At 40.3% G+C, this 20,861-nt stretch overlaps 1 protein-coding gene across 2 annotated transcripts in view; it reads left to right on the forward strand.

Moving 5' to 3' along the window:
* LOC141809765 (disintegrin and metalloproteinase domain-containing protein 11-like) overlaps window positions 1–20,861 on the forward strand; it is a 31,992-nt gene that overhangs the window by 2,260 nt on the left and 8,871 nt on the right. For both annotated transcript variants that reach the window (XM_074696947.1, XM_074696946.1), the window contains exons 3-20: window positions 5,071–5,147; window positions 5,504–5,570; window positions 9,645–9,727; window positions 11,358–11,421; window positions 11,511–11,571; window positions 11,663–11,844; window positions 14,336–14,407; window positions 14,623–14,789; window positions 14,887–14,971; window positions 16,686–16,776; window positions 16,901–16,952; window positions 17,506–17,605; window positions 17,767–17,838; window positions 17,972–18,064; window positions 18,151–18,231; window positions 20,308–20,358; window positions 20,442–20,505; window positions 20,583–20,688. In XM_074696947.1, the coding sequence (XP_074553048.1) occupies window positions 5,071–5,147; window positions 5,504–5,570; window positions 9,645–9,727; window positions 11,358–11,421; window positions 11,511–11,571; window positions 11,663–11,844; window positions 14,336–14,407; window positions 14,623–14,789; window positions 14,887–14,971; window positions 16,686–16,776; window positions 16,901–16,952; window positions 17,506–17,605; window positions 17,767–17,838; window positions 17,972–18,064; window positions 18,151–18,231; window positions 20,308–20,358; window positions 20,442–20,505; window positions 20,583–20,688 (1,568 nt within the window). The remainder of the gene's footprint in view (window positions 1–5,070; window positions 5,148–5,503; window positions 5,571–9,644; window positions 9,728–11,357; window positions 11,422–11,510; window positions 11,572–11,662; window positions 11,845–14,335; window positions 14,408–14,622; window positions 14,790–14,886; window positions 14,972–16,685; window positions 16,777–16,900; window positions 16,953–17,505; window positions 17,606–17,766; window positions 17,839–17,971; window positions 18,065–18,150; window positions 18,232–20,307; window positions 20,359–20,441; window positions 20,506–20,582; window positions 20,689–20,861) is intronic.

Below are 20,861 nucleotides of genomic sequence, written 5' to 3' on the forward strand. Positions count from 1 at the left end.
TCAATGTTGAATGTTTAGGTATGTGACGTGTCAACAACCAGTGTTTTAATTGGTCGGACATGTGCACGTTGCAAGCCAAAAAATAAAAGCCGCTAAACAAGCTTGCATTGAAAAACAGTAGGTTTGAAAAAAAAAAATATATATATATAGCGTACGAAATACTCACATGAAAAATATGCATCTGGTGTGCAAAGTGCTTAATTCAGGGGATCTGATGTCTCAACTGTCAATCCAGCTCACAAACAAAACAAAAATGAAGGCTTTAGATTTGAAAAATAAATTCTGTTTGTTTTTGTTAAGGATTGTTTATTAGTACAAAATAAATTTTACAGATGAATCCTCCATCAATGTAAACATCTGGTTGGCTGTTTCAAATAAACATAAAAACTAGTGCTGTCAGGTGATTAAAAAAATTAATCTAATTAATCACAGGATTTATAATTAATCTAATTAATCACATTTTAATCTCATATTTGTTTAAAGTCCTCAAATAAAGAATTTGAATTCTAGGACTCAAAGATATTTTTCAATTCAATTGCAATCGTTTACTGCGTCTAAAGAAGTAAATAATGTTTTTCAGCAGGGGGAGGCGGGGTCTAGGGGAGCTTGTCAATCAAAATCCTGCTCGTAAACTACTGTGGGTGAGAGCGGTGCGCTCTTTGGATGAGAGCTCAGCATGGATACGAGGAGAAGATGTGAGATGACAGAGACATAGAGAGACGCTGCAAGTCAGAAAACTTCAGGCAGCTCACGCTCCAACTGAGGATGTCAGTTTAGTCAGTTTTTTTTAATCAAAAACAGGAAGAGAAACATAAAAGAAGAGAGTCCACTTTTCTAAGGTAGTTTTGGTGTTAACATAGTCACTTAACTGCTGGCTAAGGTAGGCTCTAGACCACATCAAATTAGAAAAGACCAGATTCTCCCTCGCAGGATCCAGAAATACCCTCAACAAATCTGAAAGCCTTGAAAGAACTAGCATCACCCAGAAAGCACAGAGACGCCCTCCTTTTTATTTTAACTAACTGCTTTCTTTTTTGTTTGTTTGTTTTATAATTTTTGATTAATAATAAATGTATTTATGATTTATTTAGATAGTTAGTTTTTTTATTTTATTTTTTTTATTTATTATTTTTTTAATTATCTATTTATTTTTTTATTTATTTTTTTTATTTTCATTTTTCAAAAAAATATTTATTTATTTATTATTCTTATTATTTTTTATTATTTATTATTTATTTATTTATCTATTTTTTTTCACTTAGGTCTATTTTTTTGTCCAGTATTTTGTTTTCTTGCATTGTTTTAACTCATTTATTTTGGCTGTTTGTTAAGGAAGGTGATGATGGGTGATAGCAGATGGGTGACACCCTCAGTAATTAATGAAATGCAGCTGTCCAAAGAGATTTTGCCATCATATCCTGTTTTTAATATGTATTCGTCAATATATGTGCCACTCCATCTGGATACAAAAGGGTACACCAGATCTTATTTCGGATCTCCACTTTCAGCTGTGTCAAGAAAGTCAATAAAAAGATTTGAGAGATAAATTCGTTGAACAAAAAATCCTGATACTTTGATACAACGATTTTTCTCCCACCCCTCTGAAAACCCTCACAAACATCCTCAGAAAAGTTACGTCAGCTGAAGGAAACTGAGAGGTTTTGTTTCCCATCCTCCCACTCCCGCCTAAACTCAAGTTGTGTAACAACCGGCAACAAGTTTTGGAGCTGCAGCCTTGTTGTGACCTCCTTCTTGTGCTGTGTAAGCATTGTAGTAAACGCTCTGTATATCAAAGAGCCGGAGCGTTGCGTGTGTGTAGTGGCTCTTTTTTTATTCCCATGACAAAGCTGGAGCTCCTTCCTGAAATATTCAGTCACCGTGTCTGATCATGGCGCTGCAGCGATGAACCCCCTCCTCTTCATTATTCAGGGATGTGTTGAAGTGTGTCCCCATTAATTATAGAAGAGGCTGTGTTGGAAGTGCTGCATGGTCCGAGAGGCTGAGCACTCCCATCCCTCCCGTCCCTCCCCCTCAGCTTTTTTCTCTCTGTCATGTTAATATGATGTATTTCATATCACTGGGAGAGCACATTAAGCCACTTAAGCTCTCACACACACTCACGTTTGGAGGCTGCTGCTGAGGAGAAGCTGAGTTTGACTGAATCCACAGAAAAACTGACGTTACAGTTCACTGCAGGTCTCTGAAGTCCCTCTGTCAGCGCGTCCAGACCTGCCCTGTTTGGCTCTGTAAAATATTTAAGACACAGAAACCGACATAAATTTAGCAGCAGCAGAGGATGAGTTGAACTTTTTTATTTCTGTCTCACGGAGCGGCTTTGAAATCAGGTGATGCAGCGTTGATTTTAGTTTCATCTGTCGTCCTCGTTTTCAGTCGCTGCAGGATGAAAGTTTCAGTTTCTTTGTGCAGAGATTGTATTTTTGTCACTGATTGGATTATTTTAAGGTCTCAGGTGCTGAGTTTGATATATTTGCTCTGCTGCTCGGTGAATATCCTGCCTTTCTTGCTCGAGTTCACCAAACTGTTTGTCATGATGTAACTTTTGCCGTGCAGAGGATTATGGGTAGCATTAGCCAGGAATAGAAATGCAGAAATGAGAGAAGGCAGGTTGGTAGTTTTGGTGCACTGGGATGAAAAATCTCTTTGTTTGTTTGTTTGTTTTTGGATCTGTAACGAGAAGGAAGTTTTGGTTCTGGAGAATAATCCGGTCACAAAGTTTGGTTCAGTGTGTCAGAGAAAAATCTGGACTTTACAGGAGGAAAATAAAATCTCAGTATCAGCTCAAACTGAAAACATCCAAGCTAGCTGCAGCTACACCTTCAGAGAGAGACGAGAGAAAAAGACAGGAGGAAAAAAAGAGATGGGGGAGAAGAGTGAAAGAGAAGAGAAAGGAAAAGAAGCAAGAAAGGAGAAGAAAGAGAACAGGAAAAAGTGTGAATAAGAGGGAGAAAAGACATGAGAAGAGAAAAGGAAGGAAAAATATGACTAGAAAGGAAAAGAGAGAAGAGGGTAGAAAGAAAGGAAAAGAGAAAGAAGAAAAGAGAGAAGAGGAAGAGAAAAATGAAAAAAGGACCATGACAAAAGAAGAAGAGAAATGGGAAAAAGGAAAAAAGGAAGAGAGAAAAGGAAGGAGAGAAAAAATGAGAAAAGAGAGAAGACGAAGAAATGAGAAAAAGAAAGAGAAAAGAAAGGAAAGGAAAGGGAAAAAAGAAGAGAAAAGAGGAAGAAAAACAGAGGAAAGAGAGAAGAGGAAGGACAGAGACACAAGAAAGAGAATAAAGAAGAGGAAGTAAAAGGAGAGAAGGAAAGGAGAAAAGACTGGAGAAGAAGAGAAAAGAAGAAGGTAAAAAGAGAAAAGGAAGAAGAAGAGGAAGGGAAACGAAAAGAGAGAGAAAAGGAAGACAAAACAGAGAGGAACGAGAAAAGACAAGAAAAAAGGGAAAAGAGAGAAGCGGACAGAAAGGAGAGAAAGGAGAGAAGAAAAAAGAAAAAAGAGGAGGAAGGAAAGAGAAAAAAGTAATGAAAGGGGAAAAGAGAACAGATAAAAGAAAAAGAGAAAAGAGTAGGGAGGAAAGAGAAAAGAGAAGAGGAAGGAAAAAAGACAAGAGAAGAAGAGAAAAGAGGAAGGGAAAAAAGGAAACGGAAGAAAAGAGGAAGAAGACAAAAGGCGAGAGAGAAGAGAAATGAGAAGAGAGAGGAAGGAGAAAAGACAAGAAAGAAATGATGGGAAGAGAGACGAGAAAGAAAGGAGAGAAATGAGAAAAAAGAAAAGAGAGAGAGGAGGAAGGAAAGAGAGAAAAGTAAGGAAAGTGGAAAAGAGAAAACGAAGGAAAGGGAGAGGAGGAAAGGAAACAAGACAAGAGGAAGGAAAAGAGAGAAAAGAAAGAAAAAGAGGAAGAAGAGAAAAGACAAGAAATAGAAGAGGACAAAAAAGGAGGGAAGGAGAAAAAACAAAAGGAGAACAGAAAAAAAGGAAGAAGGGGGAAGAGAGAAGAGTAATGAAAAGAGAGAAAATAGGAGGAAGGAAAAGAGAAAAGAAAGAGAAGAGACAAGAGAGAAAAGACAGGAGATGAGAGAAGAGAAAGGAAGGAAAGGAGAGAGAAAAGGAAAAGATGAAGAAGGATAAAGAAGAGAAATGGAAGCAATTCTTTAATTTATTTCTCAAAGAAAAATTAACAGATTTACAGCAGCAAAACAGATTATGCATGTCACAAACAAAACTACAACAAGAATTCATAAAAATAGAAAAATGTATTAACTGGGAAAAAATCATGCACAGAAAAATTCAACTATAAGAAAGATGAACATTAAAGTATGAAACACAGAGTTACACAGAGTGAAAAACTACATCAGGATCAATGAGGCAGTGGTGAGGGAGTTCACACATTGAGAGATCCAGTTTAACAAACACATATTGGTTTGAGCTTTAAGAAGAGTAAAACATTAAAAATATCTCTGCACACATTCAGGTCCCTGACGGACGGCGAGCTGCAGCCTCTCCAACTGTAGTAAAATGTGCTGTCCGTCGTCACGTGAGGAAACGATTCCTGGATGCTGATGCATTTATTGAAGAAGCCCGGTGATTCACTGCAGCCTGGTTCCTCCAGACTGAGATCAAAGCTGCGCTGGCACAGCCGGAGAGGCTCTGTTTAGTCTGCTCCAAACCTCCCTCCTCCTCTCTCTGTTCCTCCTTTCCTCCCCTGGCCCTGCTGTCTCCTCACCTCCTCTGGCAGCCGTCCACCGGGGACATTCACACAGCGTGCCTGAATAAACCGTATCAGTCAAGTTTTCTCCTTCTCCTCCTCCGCATCCATCTCAATCACCAAACTGCAGCTGACACTGTGCTGAACGCCGGCCGCTGACGGCGATCAATGAAGGCTTTATCAATCACAGTGTTTCAGCTGCTCAGATGCTTTTAGACTCCACACACACACTCACACACACACACACGTATTGATCCTGCTGAATTATTCATATTCACTTTACAGAATCACTCCTGTGGCTTTTAAGTTAACTACACCTGTTCCTGACCCGCCTGTCCTTGTTTTCCAGCCCGTCCACCTGGCCCACAGCTGTTTCCAGGTCCAAGCCTTTGGACACTCCTTCACCCTGGACCTGGAGCTCAACCAGTCAGTATTACAGTCCCACACTCTCAGATCTGCCTCTGTGTGTGTGTGATGTGTGTGTGTGAGAGTGTGTGTGCATGCTGCGATCACTCTGTACTCTTAATTTACTGCAGCTGTTCTCATTAGCATTTCCCCCGCACTCAAGCTAATGCACTTAGCGCCCTTATTATGTTGTGTGACAAGACGGGGAATACCAACGTGCCACACACACTCACACACTCATACACACACTCACACTCAGCTTTTTATGAGATTTCACTAATTTTATTAAAGCACATTAAGTCTTTAGTTATTGTTTGTGAAATGAAAAATGGATGAAACCACTTCTGGTGACAGATATTCCTCCCTCTCTCCTGCAGTCACCTCCTGTCTTCAGATTATGTGGAACGGCACTTTAACAAAGACGACACACCCTCCCAGTCAGTGGTAAGTGTGTGTGTGTACAAATAACAACATTTCCCCACATTTAGCTCTAAAACATCACTTTTTATGCAGATTTAGAGAAATATTTATAAAATATATCTGTCAAACATTATATATAAATGTAGAATGTTTGTTTTCTACCACTATTGTTGAGTAAATCATCAATAATAATTGTGGAAGCAGTCTCATAACACAGTATTACTACTACTACTACTAGTATTATTGTTTTTAAAAAGTGAAGCAGTTTTGTTCTGGAAGTTTCTATCAGACAAAATGATTCTTAATATTTAGCTACATTTCTAAACAATAAGTTTTCATCCCAAATGTATAGCAAGATTTCTAATATTTAGCCAATATACAAATTAACACTTCCGCCCACCAGAAGCACCAAAATAAAAGTTTGAGGAAGCGATTAGGGCTGCACGACGAATGGATAAAATTGATAAAAATCAATCAGTAAAAGTATCAACAACGTTTTTCCATACCCCATGCACTTTGCTGCATCATTATTATATTAGTTTGTCTTCAGTTTATTTAGCGGTTGGCGAGTAGCTGAAGGTACATTACCACCACCTACTAGACTGGACTGGAGTGTAGGTTACCTGGGCTGCGTCACATGTAAACAGAGGAGAAGCTGAGCCGGCAAAACAAGTAAACACGCCAATAATGGCAGAGCCGGAGAATCTGTTTGTCCAAAAAACTCCTGAGTTTGGGAGAATTTCATGCCGAGTATAAGCACACAGCGTGTCAACTGACAAAAATGACCTCGGACGGCACGGCAGTACGACTGCAATGCTCCAGCTCTTAAAACGCAAAAATGTTGGGCTCATCGATGATGAGCAAAACCCCACAAACACTCCTTTATATGCTGTGAAATGCACGGTATGTCTTTTTCTCCCTGATTACTCGATGAATCATAAATATATTTGTCAGAGTAATCGATTTGTAAAATAATTGTTAGTTGCAGCCCTAGAAACGGATTTTGAGAAAGTCAAACAGAGTCAGCTGAATCAGCCATTAGAAAAGAAACGTACCAAGTGCTGTGACGGCGCTGTTGAAGATCCTGTGGTCGATATCGAAGACATTCTCAAAACCCAGTTTCTGACTGGTATAAGTTTGCATATTATATATACTATATATAGATTCTGGAGACTTGTGAGCTGCAGGCGAGTCCAAAACAAATTTCCCTAGAGGGACAATAAAGTATGATGTATCATAACATACCGTACCATATCTTATTGTAACTTACCGCACTGTATCGTATCGTATCGTATCATATCATATTGTAACGTACCACACTGTATCGTATCGTACCGTATCATATTGTATTGTACCGTATCATATCTTATTGTAATGTACCGCACTGTATCGTTTCGTATCGTTTCGTATCGTGTCGTATCGTTTCGTGTCGTTTCGTATCGTGTCGTATCGTGTCGTATCGTGTCGTATCGTGTCCTATCGTGTCGTACCGTATCTTATTATAACGTACCACACTGTATCGTTTCGTATCGTTTCGTATCGTATTGTATCGTATCCTGTCATATCCTGTCGTATCATGTCGTCCCATATCTTATTATCACGTACTGCACTGTATTGTACTGTATCATATCGTATAGTACCGTACCATACCGTGTAGTATCGTACCGTGTAGTACCGTACCATACCGTACTGTATCGTACCGTATCGCACTGTACCGTACCGTATCGCACTGTACCGTACCGTATCGTATTGTATAGTATTGTATCGTATCCTGTCGTATGGTATCTTATTATAACGTACCGTACTGTATCATACTTTATCATATCGTATAGTACCATACCGTAACGTACTATATCGTACTGTATCGTTCCATACCGCACTGTACCGTACCGTATCGTATTGTATCGTATTGTATCATATCCTGTCGTATCCTGTCATATCCTGTCGTATCCTGTCGTATCGTAACTTATTGTATCGTATGGTATCGTATCTTATCTTAACATATTACCTAAATCGTACCTCAGGATTTAGAAATCTTGACTTCATATTAAGAAATTGTTGTATAGGATCCATGAATAAATTTATAGTTTGTTTCTGTATGTCTGTTTTTTTGGGGGGTGTGAGTTTTTTTTATGCTAATTTTTTGGTTAATGACAGGGAGCACGTCAATTGCTGTGTGGTTAATTGTTGGTAGTGGGCGGAGATATGAGTTGATTTCCTGTTTTTAAAGTCACATGTCACGGTTTGGGTGGCGTGGATGAGAGACACGGGGTGAGCTGGGTCGTCAAATTTTTTGTTGACCGTTGTTTCCTTTAAATCACCGTCAAAACTCTTTTTTTCCCGTACTACAATCAGTTTGTTATAATTTGATTTTCTTCCACAATAAAAGGTCAGGTGTTTTTTTTGTATTAACAAGTCAGACATTAATTTTTTTTTTGTCTCTTGAAAGTCGCTACACTTTGCTCAGGATGTAGAAATCTTGACTTAATATTTAGAAATTTTAGCAAAAAATATTTAGAAAATTTTTCCTTGAGATTTTGAAACCTTGGATAAATATTTAGAAAAATTTAGCTAAATTGTAAGAATCAGGGCATTTTTTATAACATTTGACATCAAGATAAAACATTAAACATTTATGTATAATATTAAAAAAAATACCTTTTACAAATATTTCTCTAAATCTGCATTAAAAGTGATGTTTTAGAGCTAAAGGTGAAGAAATGTTGTTTGTAGTGTGTGCAGCTTTACAGTCAGCGCCCCATAAACAGATGTGGAGTATTAGACGGTTTTTTGGCAGGTGAATGTGAGATTGTGTTGTTTTACACTCAGTGCACTCCAGAAAAGTTTGTTTGTGCCTCATCGAGCTCGTCGTGTGTGTGAATCGACTGCGTCTGTGTGTTTAATTGAAGAAAAAAAAAGCGAGATTCTGTCTTTTCTTTCTTGTTTTTGTCTCCCAGAGCGTGTGATGTTCTATTTCTGTCTCCTCTTTAATCTTTTTATGGAAACTGCTTTGTTGTCTCGCTGCGGCTGAAGCAGATGCATGAATCTGTTTGTGTTATGTTCCCGTGTTCTGCATACGTGGGTTTTCCTGAGCTGAGAGATAACGAGGAGAGGATGAAAGCCGTGACATCTCGTGTGATGTCGGTTTGTCAGGTCGGACCAGAGGAATGTCTCCGCTCGCCAGCGCCGATGACTAATGTGTGTGTTTTTCTGTACTATTGAGACACTCACTACCAGCCCACCTACCCAGCACTCCATGTCCCCACCCACAATCCCTCCAAACTCTCCCTCCGTCCCCCTGGCCAATCACAAGCTTGTTTCCATAGCAACAAGTTAGCTCAGCAGTGTCATTAAGTTCTTGGCAGCGACGAGAATGAAAGAGGAGCGAGAGGGAGGGAAGAGGAGAGCCGGCGCGAGAGGCAGAGGAGGAAATGTGAAGAGTAAAACGCTGGTTATTATAATAGCATGACGAGTTTTGGTGACAGGGCGGAGCCAGCGTGTGTGTGTGTGTGTGTGTGTGTGTGTGTGTGTGTGTGTGTGTGTGTGTGTGTGTGTGTGTGTGTGTGTGTGTGTGTGTGTGTGTGTGTGTGTGTGTGTGTGTGTGTGTGTGTGTGTGTGTGTGTGTGTGTGTGTGGAGGCGACCTGTAGTCAGGCCAGATTGTAGCTCAGCTGGATTTGAGGCCTCACATGACGCTTGTGATGCTGCTTTTGGACACGACAGGTGTGACACATGGAGGCAGCAGAACGCTCCTCTTTCCACAGACACCCCGCTGAGCTCAGTGTGATCCAGGTGGATCTGGGTTCTCACCTTTCCAGGTGGTTCCTACGGTGACATTGCAAAAATCTGCTTTTAGGAAGAAACTTTCACCTTCAAATTTTCCTTCCTGCATTTGTTTCATGATTTATTAAACAGAGCAGCGTTCAGGGTCTACCTGCTCCGCTCTTGCGAGGCGCAGGACACAAGTAGGTCACAAAGTGTGCCATAAATGCAGCTGTGGGAAGGAGAGGGGGTGGTGAGAGGGTTTTCCTCGCCGCTGTGGGCTGCTGCAGCCTGAAGTGTGTCAGCAGAGGTTGTTTCATGAGACGCTGTGTCCACAGGGAGGGGAGCACTGCTACTACCAAGGAAGGTTACGAGGTTTACCCGAGTCCTGGGCGGCGCTCTCCACCTGCCACGGCCTGTGGTGAGACACATCTACACATACAGTGGGGGAAATAAGTACTGAACACATCAACTTTTTTGTCATCACATTTATTTCCAAAGCTGCAATTCAAACAAAATTTCTCCCAGACATTGGTATTAACTCAAATAATCCACACATGAAAAGAAATCATAACGTTCAGGTCCATAAATAATGATTATGGTGAATTAAGTACGATAACACAGGAAAAAAGTATTGAACACGCTAACTGAGACTCATCTAATACTTAGTGGAGAAGCCTTTGTTTGCAATGACAGCTTCCAGAAGCTTCTTGTATGTTTGAACTAATGCCCCACACTGCTCAGGTGTGATTTTGTTGAATTGTTCAGTTGGATTGAAGTCAGGTGATTGACTAGGCCGTTCTAACAGATTGATTTTCTTTTTTTGAAACCATTTGAGAGTCAACTTTGCCGTGTGCTTTGGATGGTTGTCCTGCTGGAAGGTCCAGCCACGTCTCATCTTCATCATCCTGGTGGATGGCAGCAGATTCAGATCAAGAATTTCCCCATACATGGCTCCATTCATTGCTCCGTCAGTTATATGAAGTTTGCCAACACCATGAGATGAGAAACAACCCCATGCCATGATGCTTCCACCTCCAAACTTCACTGTTGGTGTAGTGTTTTTTGGCTGATGTGCAAAGCCATTTCTCCTCCAAACATGGTCTGTAGTATGACAGCCCAAAAGTTCAGTTTTGGTCTCATCTGACCAGACAACATTCTCCCAGTATTCTACAGGCTTGTCAAGATGCTGTTTTGCAAACTTTAAACCAGCTTCAACATGCCTTTTCGTGAGGAATGGAGTCTTGTGGGCTGAGCGTCCATAGAGACCATGGTGGTGGAGTGCATTGCCTATTGTTTTCTCTGTAACAATTGTACCTGCTGCCTCCAAGTCTTTCTGGAGCACTTTCAGGGTGGTCCTTGGCTGGTTGAGTACTCTTCTGACTATCTTTCTGACTCCCTGGTCAGAAATCTTCAAGGAGCTCCTGTGCGTGGCCTGTTGATGGTAAGGTGGTGCTTCTTCCACTTGTGAATAATGGCCCCAACGGTGCTGACTGGAATATTCAGGTGCTTTGATATAAGTCTGTAACCAGTTCCATTCTGATGCTGAGCAACAATCAGGTTGTGAATGTCTTCAGAGAGCTCTTTGCCTTTACCCATCATGAGGTGTGTGCTATTTAACTGCTTGGTGAAAAAAACACCTTTTTTATAGGACCATCAATTTGCTCTAGCCCAGCTGATGTTGGTTTGCACTAATTGGGAGTTCAAGTAATAATTACTGACAGATTTCAGGTGGTATGGTGCATTTCCTTGCCAAAGTATACAGCCTTTCCATGGAGTGTTCAATACTTTTTTCCTGTGTTATCGTACTTAATTCACCATAATCATTATTTATGGACCTGAACGTTGTGATTTCTTTTCATGTGTGGATTATTTGAGTTAATACCAATGTCTGGTAGATATTTTGTTTGGATCTAAAATAAATGTGATGAGAAAAAAGTTGACGTGTTAAATACTTCTTCTCCCCTCTGTATATAACATCCAATCACACGCTGCCTGAATGATTCTTGCTTAATCCATTCACTTCCTGTTTCCTGCTGTGTTGTGCTCAGCGGCATGTTCTCTGACGGCTTCTTCTCCTACGGGATCGAGCCCATCCACAACCGGAGCGATCAGGTAAACAGAAACAGGACGACCATCATGAAAAGAAATTAAGCTGATTTGTCGAGTGTTGACTCCTCTAATGTCTCCTCGTTCTGCCGCAGGACGATGGAGCGCACTTAATACGCAGGATGCCTGATTTAAGGCTGTCCCCACACTGCCCAGGTACAGAAATGCTTCATAATCACACTTTTGTCACAAGTATCAAAGTTGTCAGCATCAAAGCAGACCCACAGCTCTGCTCCTCTGTGTCCAGACTGCAGGGAGGACAGTGAGTGGGAGAGCAGAGGAGGTGAAGGTGACGATGACAGGACGGACCAAATGAGGGAGCAGCAGGCGTCTGCGGGGCTGAGGCGGCTGAAGAGATTTGTCCGCAAGCCCTCGGTGCAGACTGAGACCAAATATATTGAGTTGATGGTGGTCAACGACAATGACATGGTGAGTCGGAGTCAGAGAGTGATTTTTCTGTGTTTGCAAAAATCCACACTGTAAAAAATATGAAATCTCACCAAGTGTTTTTGTCTTATTTACAGTAAAAGTTGTCTTATTATACTAGATTTGAGCCACATTCATCTGACCAGTCCAGAAAAATGTCTTGTTTCAAGCTATTTGAAGACAAAAATGAGGTCTGAATTGCTGTAACAAGAAAAATAGAGCAATCATTTTTTTGTTTTACTTTTTATAAGCAACTTACACCTCATTTTTGTCTTTAGATAACTTGAAATCAGACTTTTTATGGTCGTTGTCAGGTGACTGTGGCTCATATTGAGTCTAAAAAGACATTTTTAACTAAAAATATATAAAAAACTTGATAACAATTCATTTTTTTGCAGTGTATTAAGTGTTTTTGTCTTATTTTCAGTAGAAAATGTCTTTTTACAGTTAATATGAGCCACATTTTTCTTGATAAAAGCAGAAAATGTGGAGTAAAAAGCAGGTTTATCTAAGCAGGCACTCTTCAGCTTGGCCTGTGGTTCCTCTTAAAGCAGATCATACATGTACACTGAAATAAAACTGAAATCTTATCAAGTGTTTTTGTCTTATTTTCAGTTAAAAATGTCTTTTTAGACTTAATATGAGCCACATTCACCTGACCAGTCCAGAAAAACATCTTGTTTTAAGTTATTTAAGGACAAAATGAGGTCTCAATTGCTTGTTACAAGTAAAAAAAAAAAAAAAAAAAACGAAAAATTTCCTCAAATAAGTTTTTTAAAATTGAAATAATGTTTTAATACATGAAACTTTCCTCTTGTTTTATTGGCAATTTTTTTTTACTTGTTTCAGCAATTCAGACCTCATTTTTTTACTTGAAATAACCTGAAACAAGACAGTTTCCCAGGCTGGTCAGGTGAATGTGTCTCATATTAAGTCTAAGAAAACATTTTCTTCTGAAAATAAGACGAAAAAACCTAGATAACAGTTCAGTTTTTTGCAGTGTTATTAGTGTTTTTGTCTTGTGTTCAGAAAAAATGTCTTCTTAGCTTTTTAGACTTGATCTAAGCCACATTCACCTGACCAGTCCAGAAAAACATCTTGTTTTAAGTTGTTTAAAGACAAAAATGAGGTCTGAATTGCTTGTAACAAGTAAAAACAATCTGCAAATCGAACAAGAAAACTTAAAAAAAAAGTGCTTAAAACTACACTGATGTCTTAAAGGATAAGTTCGGTTTATACAGCTTTTACATTGTTTATAGAATGAAGTAGAACAAAATACTCACCCAGAAGGTTGTCCTGATCCAAGCAGTGCTTCGGGAGATTTTTAGATCCAAAATCGTGCAGTGGACGTCGTATAATGGGATCCTTCGGGGCATAGACAGCGCTGCTCCTAAAACTGCATTAATCGTCCAAAAACGTGTGTTTTTCACCAATATTCCATCATGGTCCGCTCCGGGTTAGTCCTCTGCTGCAGTCTGTGTCGCTCCAGACAGCGCTGTGCGGCTGTACTGACCTCTAAACTGACGAAGACTTTGTTTGTGCAGAGGACTAACCCGAAGCGGACTTATTATGAGCCACATTTACCTGGTAAGACTGGAAAAATGTTTTGTTTCAAGTGATTTAAAGACAAAAATGAAGTCTGAATTGCTTCAAAAAAGTAAAAAAAATCAGCCAATGGAACAAGAGAAAAGTTTCATGTACTGAATATAAGACAAAAAAACCTAGATAATACTTCAGTTTTTTGCAGTTTTAACGGTTTTTGTCTTATTTTTAGTAGAAAATGTCTTTTAAACGGCTTAATATGAGCCACATTCACCTGATCAATCCAAAAAATGTCTTATTTTAAGTTATTTAAAGACAAAAATGAGATCTGAATTGCTTGGAACAAGAAAAAAATTGCACAAAAATTTGCTTGAAACTTGGAAAAAATGTCTTAATACAAGAAAGTTTTCTCTTGTTCCATTAGCAGATTTTTTTTAACTTGTTATAAGCAATTCAGACCTCATTTTTGTCTTGAAATAACTCAAAACAAGACATTTTTCTGGACTGATCATTAGGATATGGCTGAAAATAAGACAAAAACACTTGTTAAGATTTCAGTTTTTTGCAGTGTACATGCATAATCGGCTTTAAGAGGAGCAACAGGCCGAGCTGACCGGTGCCTGCATGGATAAACCTACTTGTTTTTGCACAACTTCTGCTTTTATGTAGCTAAAAATAGAGACTCTGATTGGCGTTTTCCCTGTGCATGTTTACAACCATGAGATAGGATCCAAATGGAGAGTTTACAACTGAGAAAATTTAAAGTTTAAGTTTATTTTTAGGGTGTGGAGCTCAGTGAAAGAGCCTTTAACTCATGCACAGTCTCACTGTCTGAGTTATGAGCTGTATCTTTCTATTGATGTGAGATTTTAAAGGAAATACTGATTGAAATATTATCATACAAACGTGCGAGCGTGATGTGATCCTTCCTTTACACCATCTGTGTCCACAGTTTGTACAGCTGCGTCGCTCCAGCAGCCAAACCAAGAACTTTGCCAAAGCAGTGGTCAACATGGCAGATGCGGTAAGAGCTTTGTTTGTGATTATTCTCCTCCTCACACACACACACACCACCTGCCACGTGGCGTGTGTGTGCGTGTGTGTGTGTGTGAGCCTTATTAATCATCAGGAAATATTTGATGGCAGCTCGCGCTCAGTTTCATCCTCAGAGGATTCACAGAGCACGCAGGCGTCATGCCAACACAGCAGTGGATTGATGGGCGTTTTCTGGTCCCACAGATCTACAAGGAACAGCTGAACACAAGGATCGTGCTGGTTGCCATGGAGACCTGGACCTCCAGTAATAAGATGCCAGTAGTGGAAGATCCGTTGATAACGCTGCAGAACTTCATGAAATACAGGAAGGACAGCATCAGGGAGCAGAGCGATGTTGTCCATCTTTTCTCGTAAGAAGCCGCGAACCAAAACCTCGACCTTGTGTTTAGATTCTGACTCAGATGTTTTATTAAAACCACTTCCTTCTTCTTTTCCTGTGACCCTCAGAGGGCGAACGTTTCACAGCAGCAGGAGTGGGACGGCCTACACAGGAGGGGTGTGCTCTCTGACCAGGGGGGGAGGAATCAATGAGGTGAGGACGATCACAGAAGATGAATGTGCAGTTAGAGAAAAAACAGTGAAGATGAGAGATTGATTGTGATCCACACTTTAAAATGAGATTATTAGCGCCAATTTTAAAGGTTACAGGTTGTTTCAATATGCTACTACTTAGCTTCCTGATCAGGTCGCGCCGGACCAGATTGATTTACAGCTCGTCTAAGTCTCTATGACAACACCACACCAAGTTTAGCAGAGAGAAGAGAGAGATCTGTGTTTTTTTTCTGCTGAAAACGATTTCTGTGATTAATTTTGTAGTGATGGTGGACACTGAAGCCTAACTGTCAGACAGAAAAAGGACAGAAGAGCAGATTGAAAAAAAAGGGGAGAGATAGAGCACGAGCTAAAAGCTAACACAAGTGCTAAAGGATGTGATAAATGCTTAAGACTAAAGTTTGAGCTTAAGACTTAAACACTGGCTAAGGGCTAAAAATCACAGGCTATGGCTAGACATAAGCTAAAACCTATGCTAAGGGGCTAAAACAGGGGCTAAAACAGCTAGAGACTAAAACTCATGCTTAAGGTTAAAACATTAGCTAAAGGCTAACACATACTAAAGACCAAAACACATGCTAAAGGCTAAAACACATGCTGAGGGCTGAAAATTGACTGAAGACTAAAACTCCAGCTTAAAGCTTAAACACTGGCTATAGGCCCAAACACGAGCTAAAGGCTAAAACACGTGTCAAAGGCTAAAAATTCTAGGCTGAGGCTAGACATAGCCTAAAAACATGCTAAGGGGCTAAAACAGGAGCTTAAGGTTCAGACATGAGCTAAAGGCTAACACACATGCTAAAGGGTCAAACAGACTAAAGACTAAAACACATGCTAAAGGGCAAAACTACATGCTTAAGGCTAAAAATCATAGGTTAAAGACTAAAACTTGAGCTCAGGGCTTAAACACTGGCCAAGGGCCCAAACACAAGTCAAAGGCTAAAGCACAAGATAACAGCTAAAAAACATGCTAAGGGGCTAAAACAGGGGCTAGAGACTAAAACTCATGCTAAAGGTTAAAACACAAGCTAAAGATTAACACATGAGCTAAAGTTCAACACACTTGCCAATAGCTCAAACATGTTAAAGACTAAAACACATGCTAAAGGCTAAAAATCACAGGCTAAAGCCTAAGCCTTAAGACTGGTTGAGGGCCCAAACAAGAGCTAAAGGTTAAAACATGAGCTAAAGGCTAACACACGTGCTAAAAGCTAAAACACTACATAAAGGCTAAATCTTGAGTTAAGCTGTTTGTGCTAATGTTGTCTCCAACCCACAGTCAGCAGTTATTCTGCAGTGGTCTGTTCAAACTTGAGAGTCTATCAATAAAATGAAGAGTGAGGTTACGTTAGCTCTGCTTGGTGAGGTTGGAGTTGGTAGATGAGCTCTGATAGGACAGAACCAGGATTCACTAATGTTACATGTTACAGACACGTCTCAGAGCACCGGGCTGTGAGGAGAGAGAAATATAGACGGTAACTAAACTATGGTACAAACTGACAAAGTTTGCTTGTTGTCACGTTTCCAAGTGTAGCTCTACCTACCTGATGATAAATACCTTACCTCGTGGAGTTGGATCTGGTTTTTAAATGACTGAAGCTTGCCTGAGTTAATGCAGGTCACAGAAATCGTCGAATCATTGTTCCCAACCCCCACGTAGCCAATCACGGCTCTTTGTTGTGTTTTTTCTTCAGTACGGGAATGTGGGTGCGATGGCCATCACTTTGTGCCAGAGTCTCGGTCAGAACATCGGCATGAGGTGGAACAACGCACGAAACTCAGCAGGTGAAGGACGAAAGGACGGTCTGATCCTGAAGCTATTTTCTGTAAACTTTCCTCTCCATTCCTCAGGACGGCAGTCAGAATAACAAAGTCTGTTTCCTCCTCTTCCTCCTCTTCCTCCTCACAGGAGACTGCAGGTGCCCAGATGCTTGGCTTGGCTGCATCATGGAGGACACGGGGTAAATCTCAACACCACAGAAAAACAAAAATCACAACAAACAGCGATCACAAAACACATCTCAACAGAAGACAGCAGGACTGTTTGCTTCCCTCCAGCTGAGATTATTTCTGTTCATTTCACTCAATTAGACGTTTAAACACCTGGAACAGAGGGAGGCTGTGACTTTACCAGGTCTTCAGAAAGCCAAACTGCTGATAATCACAGCTTGGATTTGATGCTTTAAGTAATTTGTTGCGACATCAAGGATCAGCGTGCTGATAATCGCTGCGTTGGGAGAGGAAGAAAGGAATCAGGAGTATTTACTGTACAGTTTGAGTAATTTGGATTTGGCTCTTCTTCCAGATGGAACAATACAGGTTTTAATTATTCATTTGAGTAATATCTTACTACAGATGGTAACATTTCTGTCAGATTGCAAATTGGCGGCACAGACGCCCACGAGGGATCTGGCTTTTTTTTTTTTTTTTTTACTGGCGCAAAGAATTGAACTGTTTTTTATTCATTAATTTTTTTTTGGTCACGTCCTGGTCTCGATCTTTGTGTGTCATCAGATATTATCTGCCCAGAAAGTTTTCTCGCTGCAGCGTGGACGAGTACATCCAGTTCTTGCTCCAAGGAGGAGGGAGCTGCCTCTTCAACAAGCCCAACAAGGTGAGGACTGAGAATCCGCTCGTTAATCTGCGAGTTAATCGCTCCTACAGTCCGCGCGTTACCGTTTGAGTCTCCTCTGATCAGGAGAGCCTCCATCTTTGTGTTTTTCTCACTCTTCCATCTGTCTTCCACTCACGTCTGTGCCTCTCTGCTTCTCTCAGCTGTTGGACCCTCCTGAGTGTGGGAACGGGTTCGTGGAGCCTGGAGAGGAGTGCGATTGTGGATCCCAAGTGGTGAGAAATCCTGCATCATTATTAAACATATTATCATTTCATTAAGCTGATCTTGACCTGTTCGGTCTCCTGAGGAGGAGAGGAGCGTGTTGTTTGTCGAAGCAGGAAGTGAAGGTTTGTTTTTACCTCACAGGAGTGCGCTCGTAGCGGAGGCGCTTGCTGTAAGAAGTGCACGCTTACCCATGATGCCATGTGCAGTAACGGACTCTGCTGCAGCGCGTGTAAGGTGAGTCCTCTGGTATTAAAAAAGGGAAGCTGCACATGTCTCTTGTCGTGCATTTTCACACACTGACGTGAGTTTATTCTGCTCAGTACGAGCGCAGAGGAGTGGTTTGTCGAGACGCGGTGAACGACTGCGACATCCCAGAGACCTGCACAGGAGACTCCAGCCAGGTAACGCTGCGTTAAAAGGAACCCCGACTGTAAGGACTAATAGGCATAAAAATGCTTAAATGCTTGTCTCAAAGAAGAATTTGTTGTTAAAAGACATAAAGAATTGTTTTTTCTTAAAACAAATACAGTTTAAAACACAGTTTCTATCCTACGGGCGCAGCCATTGTTTTATTCTTGGTTGATGAAGTAGATCGGTTGCTTGGTGCCGAACGTCTGGATTTCGCCGTTTGCTCACTACTAGTCGCCGTAAGTCACTAGGTTTCAGGAGCGAAAAAAACTATTATAATGCCACATTGCGCTGCTTTTGGGTGCACTTTTCAGTCGAAAGGAAACAAGGAGACTGATGTTTGTCTGCACAGCTTCCCAAAAGACAAGAAAAAAAGGAAGTTGTGGGAAATCGCTTGTGGGCGTAAACAACTTCCATTGGACAACATCAAGTGGTTGGTTATCCTCATGTAAAAAACACAACGGCGAAGGATTCTAGTGACTGAAATAAGTTTTGATAGCATTAATTTATCAAAGGACAGTTAGATATTGTTACCTTGAACAGCTGATGACAGAAAGTGAACCTCCGTACAGCAGACGCTCTCCCTCTACGTTGACATAGCTACACACACCAGCGACTTTAGCCGGCTCTCGCCTCTTCGCGTCCTCGTTCGTCTTCATTTTTAAGTTTGTTTGATTGTCTTTCTCTCTCTCTGTTAGCAAAGCATGAGCCTGGAATGTGCTAAATTCATAAATTAGTTTAAACTCTAATGAGCTCTTAAATATTTAAGTAATTTTCAAAAAAATGGTGGATTAATTTTTCAGGTGTTTTATGGACGAAAGTTGTGCCTATTTTTCCAACATAAATCCAAAATATCCTGAATTTAGAGTTATGAAACATGTCTACGTCAGGTTACACTCCATAGAAATGTCCCTCATCACAGTTTAGACAAAATTTAAAAGAATTATGGTACAAAAATCGCAGTAACCAGCTGACAGGACAAGAAGAGAGAAACCTAACTCTACAACTCTACATTTAGTGATGCTAACACAGTTGAAATTTCCTACATATTTTGGCTCTTGAACTAACTGCGGATTCTTTTATTTTTGTTATTAAATTTTTGGAAAATTTTAAAATCACAAATATTAAAAAATGCCGAAATTTTTAAATTATAAAACTTATTGAAATTCTTGCAAAATTTTGAAGTTTTAAAATGTTTTTGATATTTTTGCAAAGTCTTCTAGTTTTGTTTAATTTTGCACATTTTTGAAATTCAATTTAAAGCAAATATGTCAGTTTTTTTTCATTATTTGCAAATTTTGAAAAGTAAAAAAAAAAAAAAGACACTACATGTTTGATTTTGCAAATTTTTTTTTTTGATAATTATTTACTAGATTTTAACTTGGCAGAGAAATGTATACATTTTAAGGTCTTTATTGTGAAGATAAAGTAGATTTTGTGGCTCCTGAATGACTTTAACCCAGGTGAGCTGAGGCTAAATGGCTCGTAGGTTGCAAACCTCTGTTCTAGGTACAGAACATGGCACCACCTGACCTCCATCAGCTCATATTTCTGCTCCTTTTCTTCACAGTTTGGTCTTTATAACATCTATAGTAAGAAGAGCAGAAAATGTTGGTAACACAGTTGATGAACAGTTAATGCGCCCCATGTACAGACAATCATTCTGATGAAATATTGATGAGGAGGAGCTGAAACATGACACACTTTCTTCAAGGTTTGTTTGATTGTCTGTCTCTCTCGGGTTCAAACTGAAATGGTTGAACAGACGACATGACTTTGCATCGTGAGGTTAAATCCTCTATGAGATTGAGAGCGGTGCAACCATATGACGTCACTACCCAGACGTCATTGCGGCGTAAACAACAATGGCGACCTACGAGTGAAAATATTTTTTTCTAATTTTATACAAACTAAGATATTTTGAGAGATTTTATTATCGTTCTTATGTAGCTGGTAAAAAAACTGATCATTTAGGAAAGTGACGTTCTGGTAGTCGGGGTTCCCTTTAAAGGGGATCAGAATAAAACTCTGAGAGCATCAGAAATCACCTTCACTGTCTTCTTTTGCAGTGTCCTCACAATGTGCACAAACTGGACGGCTACATGTGCGACAGCACTCAGGTAAAGTCTGCTTTGTGGTCATTTCTGCTGTTTTTCCACAGCTTCTTTTGCGTGTGCGTAATCTTTGTGTCTCATTTCCTCAGGGCCGCTGTTATGGTGGACGGTGCAGGACTCGTGACGGACAGTGCCGGGGACTCTGGGGTTACAGTACGTACAGGACGCATGTGGCTCATATCTCGTAATTTTTGCAGATATCTTATTGAGATTTTTGTGCTCTGTTTCAGATTCAGCCGACAGGTTTTGTTATGAGAAGCTGAACGCTGAGGGGACAGAGAAAGGCAACTGTGGACCCGGTCCTGAGGGTCAGGGATGGCTGCAGTGCAACAAACCGTGAGTCACTTTGTCGCACATCAAAACAAGCGGCGTTGGTTGGGTCCTCGCACCGTTTCACTTTCACTGTCGAGGTTTCATCCTTTATAATGTGTGTGTGTGTTACACATTCCATTTTCCTGCCTTCAGTGAGTCACATGACCAGCTGCACGGAACTCCTAATCAGTGTGACA

The sequence above is a fragment of the Halichoeres trimaculatus genome, unplaced genomic scaffold, assembly GCF_033239565.1.
Source record: "Halichoeres trimaculatus isolate MK-OKI-2021-1 unplaced genomic scaffold, fHalTri1.1 fHalTri1_scaffold_20, whole genome shotgun sequence".
NCBI lineage: Eukaryota > Metazoa > Chordata > Actinopteri > Labriformes > Labridae > Halichoeres > Halichoeres trimaculatus.